This window comes from Phoca vitulina, unplaced genomic scaffold (genome assembly GCF_004348235.1).
Source record: "Phoca vitulina isolate PV1807 unplaced genomic scaffold, GSC_HSeal_1.0 scaffold99, whole genome shotgun sequence".
Taxonomy (NCBI): domain Eukaryota; kingdom Metazoa; phylum Chordata; class Mammalia; order Carnivora; family Phocidae; genus Phoca; species Phoca vitulina.
In genome coordinates, this window is record NW_022589802.1 from 885,467 (window position 1) to 898,192 (window position 12,726).

Below are 12,726 nucleotides of genomic sequence, written 5' to 3' on the forward strand. Positions count from 1 at the left end.
CGTGAGGAGTGGGCGCTCTGCCAGCTGCCTCGCCCCGCTCAAGTCAACAGACAGATGGACAGACAGACAGGAAGTGCAGCGAGAGATGGCAAAGAAACACGTGGAAAAAGTCAAGGGAGAGGGAGGGACGGGGCAGGGCAGACCCACGCCCCCTCTTGTCCCTTCGTTTCCAGGACGGAAGGTGCTGCTGCCTCGGCCGGGCCCTAGCTGAGGCGCTCCTGGGAGGCCGCGTACCATTTCTGTCCTCAACTGACTGTAGCTGAGCGTCCTGCAGACCTCTCTGGGTGGTGGTGGCAAGACCCTTCTGAGGCGAGGCCGGGGCTTTCCAGCCGATCTGTGATGGCTGACGGTCAGTATTTGTGGCCCAGGTGGGGAGGCCCAGTGAGTGTGCAAGGGAGCTGGAGGTGTGTGTGGCCTGTGGTTTGGGGAAGGGGTGTGTGTGTGTGTGTGTGTGTGTGTGCGTGCACATGTACATGCTGTTTCCGAAGGGGACAAGGTGGTCCAGCAGGGACTGGTGCGGCCCACATCCCTTCCTTAAAGGGCAGAGTGGCCTGAAACGACAGTGTAAGCAAGAGGAGGGATGCTCCCCACTGGGGACCTCTCACCAGTTCCTAAAAAAAGAAAAAGAAAAAAAAAGACGAAGAAAAATTATAAAAAGAGGGTGGGGGAGAAGACAAGACAAAAGAAAAAAGGGAAAGAGAAGAAATCAAGAAAAAAGAAAATCCGAGTCTGGTGAGGGAAAAAGGCATAGTTAACGGCTCCCGTCTGTGGGGAAGTGATGTGTTCACGGAGGTGAGAGTTGCCGGGTTTCACTGGAAGGAAAGGAAAGAGGTAGCATCGAACCAACCCAGCAAGGGCTCTGGGCTCATACTTGAAGGTTTACTGTTTGGTCTTTGAAATCTCGAGTTTCTTACAAGAAGCAGGAGGTGCTGGGAGGGAGCAGGGCCCACACCGTTTCCTGCGTTCTCGCTCGTTAGGGAAACCATGGGGTGGCGGGTTCAGGGCTCTAGTAGCTTTCCTTTTGTTTTTGTAAAAAGATGTGAGCAATCATGGAAGTTTCTACCTCTTTTAGGACAGCCCTTGGGTTCTCTTTAAAATGTGACCAACATGGCGGGAAGTTTTCATTGGAACATATAGAAGGGAATGTACTTCTCCCAGCTTCTCAGAGGAAGGAAGAGAGAGAATGTGGACCGGATCAGGCTAAGACCTTCCAATCCTGAGGCCTGTTCAGAAAAGAGCAAAGGAGCTTTGGGAACAAGTGGAAACGTGGCAGAGTGCAGGCTCCGGGTGTGAGGGGGACTCCAGTTCGAGGCACACCTCGGACCCCTCTAATACCGTGGGCTCAGGGCAAAGGCCCATGGGGCAGGTAGCCCCTGAGCAGAAGCAACTGGCCACCACCGAGCCCACCTGGGGACGTGTGACCGTGGCTTCCCGAAGCCTACATCCGGTCTCCTGCCTTTGGAGACCACCTCCAGGGGAGTTCTGGAAGGTGCCACTTCGTCCCAAGTAGGCGGGCTGGATTATTCTGCTGTGAATGATGCCGGAAAGGCAATTGCCCACCCCCCCCCCCCCCCCCCCCCCCGCCCTGGAAGGCAGCCCTGAGTCTGCATGCCTCCCCTTGGCTGCCCCACAGAACACCGACCAAAGCCCCTCCCTGACACCAGACACCACCAGAAGCAGCCCAAGTTCATGAAGAACCATCGGCAGATGCAGACAAGTTCAAGAAAAGAAAACCAATGACAGAAGGAGTGCTAAATGAAAACCAAAAAACCAAACAAAGAAAAGAACAGAAGGTCCAGCAGTGCCATGGATTCAATACATTTCGTAAGAGAATATGGCTCTGGAGAGACACACCGTCTGGGCGGGAAGGACTGGACAGGGCAGTAAGGGAAGAACGGAAAGGCCACGGTGAGCAGAGGATGCAAGACTGGAAAAAAGAGAAGGAAGAGGCGGGGAGGCTTTTTCTCCCCCAGAGATGCCATTTATGAGAGAAAAGGGGACTCAAGACTCACTCCCAGCGGCACTGGTGGGATTGGCAGCAGAGAGAATTACGTGAGTAGGGGTAGAAAGATTGGTTACGTCATGGAGCTGGCTGAGGACCGAAGACCGCCGGCGCACAGCACCCTGAAATGAAGCGCTTCTCTTGAAAGTACTCACTACCTCCATCTGTGGGAGAGAAAATGAGATAAAGTTTGGCTTGCACTGCTGTCCCGGCTACCGCACGGGGGTGGGGTTGGGTGAGGACAGGGGCCACGCTGGGGACATATTGTGACAGCAAAGCCTCATCTAGGTCGCCCCGCTCCCCGGGAGCTGACAGTGCTTCTGACGGGGCCGTGGTCGTGGCTGAGGCCAGCCTCTGGGTCACCACCAAGAGAGGGAGGGTTTGCTGAGTGAATGATTAGCACTCAGAAGACCAGGAGGGCGGGTGGGGGGGGGCGGTGAACCATCTGCTCATGGCAAGCCACTTGTCGTCTAATACCTGAGGCTGGTAATGCTTTGTTATCCTAGGTCAGTAGTTCTCCACCCCGTTTTCTGCCCCAGTAGACCGGAGGGATAGGACACGCTCCCATGAGGACGAGGCTCCCTGCGGCTGTGCTCGCCGAGGGCGTGGGTACGGGGGCCCTTCCCCAGCCTGTCCTTGGTTTACATCGCTCTAAGCAACAGACGTCCACTGCTTCTCACTACGCCGGCCTGCCCTGCCTTGCGGGGAGGTGTAGACATCACTCTCCTTCTGTGGCTCATCCAAGTGATGGAGGGGGCGCCCCTGTGGGCAGCCTCAGTGAAAGAATGGACTTAAAAAGAGAGGGAAGATTTTGCAAAAGCACCTGCTTTGTCTTATCAGGCTCCTTTCTACGGAGCCACAGGCACGGCAGGGGGGAGAGCAGAGAGATCGGAGGGTCCTGGGGGCAAAGATGGCTTTTGCTTTGTCCCCCACCCTTGAAGCTTCCCAGGTGTCAAAAGGGAGGTGGGTCTATGGGAAGTGAGGCCCATGTGGTGAACTTGCTAGGAGTCCCATTGTCCTCTGACTTCCTGACCCCATCTTTCACTGGCCTGGACGTCTGGGGGGTGAATCAGACCTGTGGCCGAGTGGCCGCACTGAATGTTTTCCCCCTTGGAGACTGTGTGCCTAGGTTCCAGGAGGCCAGCCCAGCGTGGCACCCTTTTGGCTGCCTCTTTGGGAATGCCTTCCAGGGGTGGGGTGGGGCGGAATCTTTCGGCCTTAGAAGGTGGATCTGATTTCTGGGAAGTGCCATATGGTTCACTGGATGACACGAGCAGCCTGATGCCCACTGGCTACCTACTCTCGGCCCAGAGCGAGGGGCCCCGTGCCACCCCCAAGCCCTGCAGTGTCTGACACGGGGCCAGGCTTCTTGGAAGCAGGCAGCTTGAGTGCCCGGACCCCCTTCACCCCAACCAAAATGAAGATGTGCATCATTTCAACTCCTAGACGCACGGTGGAAAAGACTTTTGCCATGTACTCTGCCGTCGAGCTCCCTTCCACCAACACAAGCCGCTCTTCAGCAAGGGACTGAGACCCACGTGTAAGGCACACCGAGCGGCCACAGGGGGCTGCCCCAACGCACTGAAGGAAGATGACCCGTGCCGCATGCCACCCTCTCTCCGGGGGGCCTCTCCTCCCTAGATTGCCAAGAGGTTTCTAAGATCTGTCTCGAGAGGGCACTCTTCAGGCAGCAAAGGCAACAAGGGAAGGAAAAGATGCTTTTTCTGCCTCTGATTTGACCTCTCCTCATGGTGTCCCAATGGGATGACGGTATCAGTCAAAATACCTCCACATTGCCCCCCCCACCCCCCAAAAGCCCAGTTGCTGCTGAAGCTTCTCATTGGTTCATAACGGAATGGGAAGTAGACCGCATCATGACTGCTTCGCAAAGCTCCGCGTTCACAGTTTTAAGGACTCTTTTTTTTTTTATTCTGGAATGACCCCCCCCCCAAGTCTTTGGTGTATTGATATGTTAGTGTGGAATGGTGGTGAGAGCAGGCAGCAGGTTACAAAATGCCTTCACTTAGCAACGTGAAAAGCTGTGCTGGGGAGCAGTGTGGGGAGCAACTTTGTTGTTCGCAGAATCCAGAAATCCAGGGCCAGCTGCCTAGGGCAGGTTTCCCTTGGCTTGGGGTATTACATACAAGCTGGGGGACTTTAGTTCTGCTTTTCAAGCAGGTATTTTGAATCAAAAAGAACAGATGCTCTTAAATTAGCTAAAGTAGCCAACTGGCTCAGCATTCTTGAGGAGCGTGAATCTGATGTGACAATGTGACGGTCCTGTGGAGGGAAGCGTGCCTCTATGGAGAGGACAAGGCATATGCTAGCGGATCAGGGGACGGAGACTCTCAGTGGGTGACCTGGGGCAAGGCCCCTTTTCTCTGGGCCCCATTTCATCATGTACAAAGTAGGGACCTGACTGGCCAGGGTCTATGGGGGCGTGATAATCAGAAGGGCCTGGAACTCCAAGACTCTGACTGAGGAGACCCGTTCTACTAGCCAGGCCGCTGGGCAGGCCCAAGAGCCCCCAGGCACACAGAAGACTCGGATGCACAGCCCCCAGATGCCTCACACTGGGCAGGGCTGCCGTCTCAGCTGCTAGAAAAGTGACCACCATCTAGGGCTGGCTCTGGGCTCTGCAGCTGAACTGGGGCATGACAGACAAGAGCCCATGGGGCCAGGATGGGGTGCGCAGGGGCTCACAGTTGGGTGTGAGGCAGTGAGGGGAGACCGGGACATCTGGCTACAAAGTTATTCCTGCTCCTCCCCTGAGCGCTCAGCGTTCCACTCAGACCTAAGACACTCTTCCCTGGCCATGCTGGCCTAAGTGCTCGGGCCGTGAAGAGGAATGAGCCAGAGACCTGGCCTCCTGCTTCTCCACTGGAGAAGCCCCTTGCATCCCTGGGGAGCTCCTTAAACATGGACTTATTGGGGACCACCTCACCCAGCCCTACAATATCGCAAGCGCTGGGAGCAGCCCAGGACTCTGCCGCTTTGGAAAGTTGCCTGGGGTACTCTGCTCCTCCCTGATTCCAGCGCCCTGGGCGGAGAGCCCGGACAGCTGCCTGGGGCCTACAGGGCGGGAGGGAATGGACTCTGAGAAGGCTTCACGACATGGTGCTGCGGGAGGAGGAGGTGCCCCCAGGGAACACAGTGGGAGCTGGGGTGTCCTGGGGCCCGGGAAGTGGCCAGCATGGAGGCAGAGCGAATGCATGTCTGGAAAAGCAGCAGGGGTTATAGGGCCACAGTGGGATGACGCTAAGAGGCAGGGGCTTGAAGGCCACAGTCAGGACTCTGGACTTGACCCTAGGACAGGAAGAGAAGCTGGACGGGGTCGTTAGAGGGCCCAGCTCAACAAAGGCTGGAGGAGCAGGCGGGAGGCTGAGAGCTTGTGGTTGAAGCTGAGGCTGGGGCCTGGGGAGGAAAGAAGTGGGGGGCCCTGAGCCTGAGCCCCATGAGACTTCCAGGGACTGTATGGCAGCAGGTGCGTGTGCAGGAGCGTCAGACCCCGGGCAGGGTAGGCACCGGCTGCCGAGGGCGCTTTGGGCGAGTTGTGTAAAAGATTCTTCGGGATGAACCTTTGGTGCTGTGTGACACGCTGGAGGCGGATACTGGGGAGAGCTGTGCTCCCCGGTCATGCCCCAGGCCCAGGGGCCCTCAGCAGGCATCTGGAGGAGGGCGGGCCTAAGTGCATGGTGGTGTTCTTCCCACGGGTGCGACCCCCAGGAGGAAAAGCAACTGGAGCTAGGTCAGGGGCATGGGGGCTGGGGATCCTGGACAGAACATGGAGAAAGACCGGAGGTGGGGCTTTGGGAAGCACAGGAGTGGCAGAGAGTGACAGGTGTCACTGGGGGCTAGGGAGGCAGCAGGGAGACGTGATCCAGGCAGAGACACTGGTGGCTAGGCCAGGAGGATGGGGGGCAGGGGTGGCTGGATTGGGGGCGGAGCTGAGCTGATGGGTCATGCTGAGGTACCAGCTGTGTGGGGGGACAGGGAGAGAGTCTGAGGCTCTGGCTTGCTCAGTGGAGGTGACAGAGCCATCGGTCAGGTGCTGTGGGGCTGGAAGGAGGTGGGCTCAGGGACTGTGGTCTGGCCCAAGCCCACTGTGGGCATCTCGGTTCAGGTGTGACACTCTGGGGATTTCCGGTTGGGCACAGAAGGAGATGGGGAGAGAGGGGCACTGGGTCGCCATCTGAAGGCTGCAAGGGAAGGAGCGGGCAGTGGGGAATTGGCCAAGAAGTGTCCATGGGGCTGAAGGAGATGCTGAAGGAAGGGGGGGCTGCAGTTGAGAGGGGCCGAGGGCTGGGGCTCAGCTCTCACCTGCTCCTCCTTCCTTCCATACACAGTCCAGTGCCCCCAGGTCTGTGGGATTTTCAGCACGTGAGGGCCACAGCAGGGTGGACCAAGGTGTCAGTGGGAAGTGGGGGAGCCAGGCAAGCAAGGCTGAGGAGCAGACACTGGGATGGAGGGGACAGCAAGCCACCAGAGAGAGCAGGGCTGAGTGCCCTTATGGAAGGGCGCTGGGAAGAAGGGACAGCCCGAGTCCGGGAGCTAGGGGTCTTACAGGCCTTGGTGACAACTGCCTCTGGGACGTTGAAGGCAGAGGCCAGGCTGTGGTGGGATCACAAGTGAGTGTGAGGAAAGGATGTGGAGAGACAGTGAATATGGAACATTCTGGCAAGAAGGCTAACTGGGGAGGGTTGGAGGCAAAGAACAGGGTTTGCTCTGGCAGGCGAGTCTCGTGAAGCCTTGGAAAGTGCCCATGGCCGAGTGGTCATTGTGACCATCTGACCTTATGGAGGTCTTGGTCCCCACCAGCTCTGATATGTGGCCATTGAGATGAACAGAAAGGCCCAGCTCTGTGGCCCGAGTCTGCTTCCATAGAATACCCAGTATAACCCGTGAACGGTGAGCTCACCAAAGGCTGTTTGTAATGGGCAGCTGTCTCGTCCCAAGAACGTCACCTCCCTGTAACTGGGCTGTTTCCAGCGCATAAGGCAAGGCCCAGCAGCTATGCAGACAGTGGGTGGTCTGTGCCCCCCAAGAGACAACTACTGGCCACAACACACACCTTTAGCTGACGCCTGCACCCAGCACGGGGGGGGGGGGGCCCTGGGCTCTGAGGGAGGCGGCAGACATAGGCCACCGTGGCAGCGCACCTGGGGATGGCCCGTGTCACCGTGGCAGCGAGACCCAAGGGTTTCCCTGTTGGTAGGGGGCTCACCTCGCCCACTCTCTGCCTCCTGCTTGCTTGCCACCCTCTCAAGGCGGGAAAGCCAGAGTAGCCAAGTGGCCCAGCGGCTTACCTGTGTCTGAATCCGATTGAGGCCCCGGAACCAGAGGATCTGGCCTCTGCGGAGCTCCCGCTCGGCGTGGTCAATCTCTTCCTCCCCCTCGGCCAGCTCCTCGTCAGTCATCTCATCCTTCCCGGGCCCGTGCCCTGCTTCCTTCAGGCACTTGAGTTGGCTGGTGGGGATGGTGGCGATGACCTGGGGGGCCAGAGGTGAGGGACAGCAGAGACAGGTGGCTGTCAGAGCAGGGCTGGTCCTCTCGGGGCGGGAGCTCTGCTGGGGCCGGCAAGGGACCCAGACCTCCCCCCTCCCTCTGACACGGGCAGACCCGGGGATGGGGCGTCCTTTTCTGCTCCCCGAGGCTGCACGCCTGGGCCACCTTTGCCTGGTGCCAAATCCTGCTCTCCAGAGAGAGATGCCAGCCTCTTTCCCCTGACTGGGAGCAGTCCCTGGGGAGCAGGGTGTGGAGGCCGTTGGGAGCAAGGAGTGTTTTCTAGCGAGGGGAGGTCTGGCCTTGGCCCCCAGCTCCTGAGAGGGGGCCTCTAGGCCCCTGGCCCATCCTGCCTGATGAGAGGGTCTCAGTCTCCCTGGGGCCGAGCTGGGCCACACCTCTCAGCTTCACGTCCCGGGGGGGGGGGGGGGGGGGGGGGGGGGGGGGCGGTGCAGGTGCAGAGACTGAGTTTCCGAGCTCAGCCCCGCGGGAGCTCCAGGCCGACGGGACTGACCCCGCACTGAAGTCCCCGGACAGCGCCGCTCAGGGAGGCTTCCCTGGTGGCCGTGCCCGGTGCGGGTTGTCACACAAGGCTGCGGGAGAAACGGCACCCCCGCACCCTTCCACCGGCCAGGGACCTGGAAGCTCACACCTGGTCTCCCCGGGCCTGGTCCTGCGTAGGCTCAATCTTGGACTTCCAGCTTCCAGAGGTGTGAGAGAATAACACCTGCTGTTTAAGCCCCCCAGTCTGTGGTACTTTGTTGTGTCTCAGGTGACTGAGACACAGGGCAAAGTGGATCCTGGACTTGGCCTCCTACAGCAATGTTCTAGAACTTTCAGAAGCCTCTTGTGTGCCTATGGCTTGGGCTGTTTCCTCCTAACATCATCTTTGGGTGCCACAAGCCTCCCTCTGCACGCGGCTTTAACTGCCAAGGCCTCGAGGTGTCCGACTTCCGCTTTCTATCATCTCAAAGTATGTCTTCATTTTCCTTGACGCTTTCTCTTTGCCCCTTGGAGGATTTAGCAGGGTGCTGTTCAGTTTTTGCTATATGGGGATTTTCTAAGCCACCCCGTTTTAGGGGATGATTTTTGGCTCCTATCATGAAAAGGGGAGTGCTGGGTGACTTTGCTGGGGCTTCGTGACATCCCAGCCACGGCCCTTTGTCTTTTCTCTGCTGACACTGTCACCTGAGTGGTGACATGGCCCAGGCCTGAGCCCTGACGCGCCCCGATCCCCCCACCTCAGCTGCTGTAGAGGAGACAGCTAAGGGGTGGGGCCGCGGACAGTGACCAGGCAGCCACTCACCTGTCCCCAGACCAGCTCCCCAACGCCAACGAACAGACACCAGAGCCACTGCTCCGTGGACAGGGGGGAGCAGCTGAAGGGCTTTCCGCCGAACTGCACGATGACGATCTGCAGGGGTGCAGTGGGAAGGAGGCAGGCACAGCTACTGGGGCCCCTCCTCCAGCCCTCAGGGTCCACATTTCCAGCTTCTGTCAACTTAATGCTTTAACAGCTGCCTGGCGTGCCTGTGCTGGACGCCCCAGCGACATGCCCGACTCGCCTTGCCTGGCCTCCTGCTGCCTTGTTGCCCCTTCCCAGGGAAGAACCTCCACACAGACCAACCACCCCCGTTACCGTGCTCTCCTTTCCAGGCCACTGCCCCTGCCTTAACCACCCAGGGCCAGGACCCAGACAACCAGAGACAGTCCTATGTCCCCCAGAACCCTGAAATTACTCATACTAGTGAATCCTCAGCCAGCTCACCGCCCCCTCGGTTTCTCCCCCAGAAACCACAGTAAGGGCTCCCTACTCCCCCTCTGTCTCCTGACTGACCCAGAGGCTTCCCTGGTTGGTCCCCCCGAGGCGTGGCAGGTCCCTCCTTCGAGAACTGTAAGGAGAAACTATCTTGGCCTGTTGCCGTCACTATACGTCATATTTTCTATCAATACACCCTAGTTTTGAATGCTCAGCCTCTCCTGAAGAGTTCACTGACCAGCCTGTCCACAGCATGGTGGCAGGCAGAGGCCGGTTTGTCAGCACTGGGGATAGAAAACTTGTCCAAAGGAACCTTCTGGAGTTCTGGTGGCTTCCCACCAGGGAATCAAGTGCTGGAAATGGGACTCAGAGGGAACTATGAGGAGGTTCGTTCTCAGTAAGGCACACTGAGGCTCTCTGGAACCCAGCAGGTGAAGCCAGGACAACGCCATGATGTTTTGAAGATGGGGACAGAGGACACGGGTCACAGGGAATGCCAGCAGGGGCTGGGAAAGCAGGAGGGGCAGAGCCGCCTCTGAGCGGGACAGGCGGGCCACTAGCGGGGGCGGGGCATGGTCCCCTGCCTCCCCCGCTGTTGTAAGAGTGGGGCGAGCGCTCCTACCTGAGTCGCAAAGGTGCCCAGGACGATGGTGCAGAAGATGGGGTTGCTCAAGATGCCATGGAAGACGTTTCGCTCACCGTGGATCTTGCGGGCATTGATCTCGTTGAAGAGCTGCATCATGACGAAGGTGTTGAAGATGATGGTGTAGTGCTCTGAGGGTGGAGAATGCAGGGGTGCGTTCCTCCCGCTGTCAATGTCGAAGAAGAGCTCCCCTGCAGGCCAAGGGGCACATGAGGGCGTGGAACCCTGAGCGGACATGGCTCCCGGCCAGTGTCGCCTGAGGGGTGCTGGGGGGTGTCTGTGGTGAGACGGCCGAGGGAAAGGAGCTCATAGCCAAGGCCTGGCCCACGGCTCTGGTGCAGAAACCCCAGGGCAGGAAGGAGGAAGCCAAGACAAACTGTGTGTGCCACGGTGAGCTGGGGGTGGGCTGGGGAGGGATTGGAGGCTGCTGGCCGCCCTCCTCGGCCCTGTCCCTAAGCCAGGGCAGCCAGGCAGAGGCCCTCAGGCCGGGCACGAGAAGCTTCTGCTTCCAAGATATCAGAGAAGGGCCCGCTGAGGAACCCTCTCCCCACCCCCGATCCTGACATTTGTGGTCCCCCCACACTGACTCCTGTCTCTCAGCAAACACTGTCCTGGAGGATGGCATCGGTGGCCTGTCGAGAGTGCCCTGACCTAAGGGAGAGGGGCCACAAACACCAACAAACCCAGCCCCGGTCCCTCCCCCCCCCCCCCCCCCCCGCCCCCCGCTCCTCCTGCAACTGCCTTCTCTTCCTGCCCTGGCCTCCTTCTTGCTTCCTGACCCTCAGTCCTCCTCCCCACTCCTCCTCTCTCCGTCTTCCCCTCCCTTCTTCTATCCTCCTTCTTCTTCCTCCTCCTCCTCCTCTTCCCCTTCCCTCCTCCCCCTTCAGCTCTCCCTCCTCCTCCCTTTCTTTCCTCCTTCTCTCCCCCTTCTCCCTTCTTTCCTCCGGCCTCTCCTTCCTCTCCTCTGCTTTACCTCCTACTGCCGCGCTTTCTCCTACCCCTCGTCTTCCCTCCTTCTCCCCTCACTTCTCTCCTGATCATGGTTGTTGTCCCCTGGAGAAATGGTCATGGGGTGCATGGACGGATGGGTGCGATCTGGGTCTGGGAGCAGTGGACAGTTTCTCAGCTGCTTGGGGGGGGGCCTGTGACCCCTCGCTGGGGCACACACAGAGGGGGACAGCAGGGAGGGGAGGGCAGAGGGGTCCTCACGGGGAACTGGGTTCCTAGTGCTCATCCGTCCCTTCCACCGCCAGACAGGGTCTGAGCCTGCGAGGCCGGCAGCCGTGCAGTGCGCCCCAGGGCGGACCTACCGACGAACAGCAGTGTGAAGATGATGGTGAGCTGGTACACCGCGTGGCCCAGGATGTTCTTCATCATGGTGCGCGAGATCAGGGGCTTGTCCCGGCCGTACGGTTTCCGCAGCAGCAGCGCCTCGGTGGGTGGCTCTGTCGCCAGGGCCAGAGAGGCAAATGTGTCCATGATCAAGTTCACCCACAACATCTGCACGGCTTTGAGAGGAGAGTCCTGTGGAGAGGAGGCAGTCATCCTCACGTGGGGCCAGGAAGCGCCCTGGCCCACCGCTCCCGGCGGAAACTCAGCTTGGGGGCGGTGTCACTGGCACGACACGCAGCGAATCCGCCCTTCCCAGAAAACTGTGACATCCCCCATCCCTGTTGTTAAGGTTACCAGCGAGCTTTCGCGGCACTTTCAGATTCCTGCTCTTAAAATGTTGCCAGTCTCCCTTCTCTCACCTGGTGGCAGTGATCTAGAAGGTGCGGCCCCAATTGTCAGCAGGAGGTTCACAAGCCCGTGTGTTGCCCCAGACTGCGATGGGTGCTCTCCTGACCTCCCACACCCAGGGGGTCTGCCCTGCACCTCCCTTCTCCTCATCGCCTCTGAGTCGGTTAGAAATCAGCCTCACAAAAGGCAGACACAAAGGGCCACATACTGTATGATTCCATTCCTATGAAACTTCCAGAACTGACAGATCCAGAACTGACAGAGAGCAGGTGAGTGGGTGTCAGGAGCTGGGGGAAGGCAAGGGGGGGGGGGTGCCAGCTTTAGTGGGCACAACATTGTGAATGTACTGAGTGTCACTGAGCTATGCGCTTTCAAATGGCTATTGTGATGTGAATTTTATCTCCATTAAAAAAACCGTTCAAAGGGAGACAAATCCTGGACACTCACTAATGGGGAGAATTGGACTATTGAAAACGGGGATGAGGCTTCTCGAAAGGAGCAGCACTTCCCCCCCACAAAGACTTGTACACGCATGTTCACAGCAGTGTTATTCAGTCACCAAAAGGTGGAAATGACCCAAATGCCCACCGATGGAGGAAGGGACAAATGAAAGGGGCTCTCTCCATACGATGGCGCATTATTCCGCCATCCAAAGGAACGAAGTACCGATCCATGCTGTAACACGGATGGACCTTGAAAACACGATGCTGAGTGAAAGGTGCCAGACACAAAAGACCACATGTTATTTGATTCCATCTGTATGGAATGTTCCAGATGGGTAAGTCTGTAAAGACAGAAAGCAGATCCGTGGGTGCCAGGGACTGGGGAAGGGGGACGGGGAGTGGCTGCTACTGGGGATGGGGTCTTCTTAGGGGCGATGAAAATGTTCAGAAACGAGACAGAGCCAGTGGTCCACACACACTGTGAATGTATGAAATGCCACTGAAGTGTGTCTACTCTCAAATGGCGAAGGTTTTGGTATGTGATTTTTATTTCAATTAAAAAAAAAAAAAACATGCAACAAAGTAAAGACCTGGCTCTCACAGCCGAGCCCTCGGGCGGGCGCTCGTCGGCCCACAC

The 12,726-nt window shown here is 58.4% G+C and overlaps 1 protein-coding gene across 7 annotated transcripts in view; it reads right to left on the minus strand.

Moving 5' to 3' along the window:
• Nucleotides 1-12,726, minus strand: part of ATP2B3 (ATPase plasma membrane Ca2+ transporting 3) — a 62,635-nt gene that overhangs the window by 11,317 nt on the left and 38,592 nt on the right. For 2 of the 7 annotated variants that reach the window (XM_032397418.1, XM_032397417.1), the window contains 5 exons: nt 11,217-11,430; nt 9,886-10,097; nt 8,811-8,918; nt 7,309-7,491; nt 2,080-2,166 (listed from right to left, as the gene is read on the minus strand). In XM_032397418.1, coding sequence (XP_032253309.1) covers nt 2,080-2,166; nt 7,309-7,491; nt 8,811-8,918; nt 9,886-10,097; nt 11,217-11,430 — 804 coding nt within the window. Of the gene's footprint in view, nt 1-2,012; nt 2,167-7,308; nt 7,492-8,810; nt 8,919-9,885; nt 10,098-11,216; nt 11,431-12,726 lie in introns of all 7 variants that reach the window. The other 5 variants (XM_032397423.1, XM_032397422.1, XM_032397421.1 and 2 more) reach the window with 3 other exon arrangements.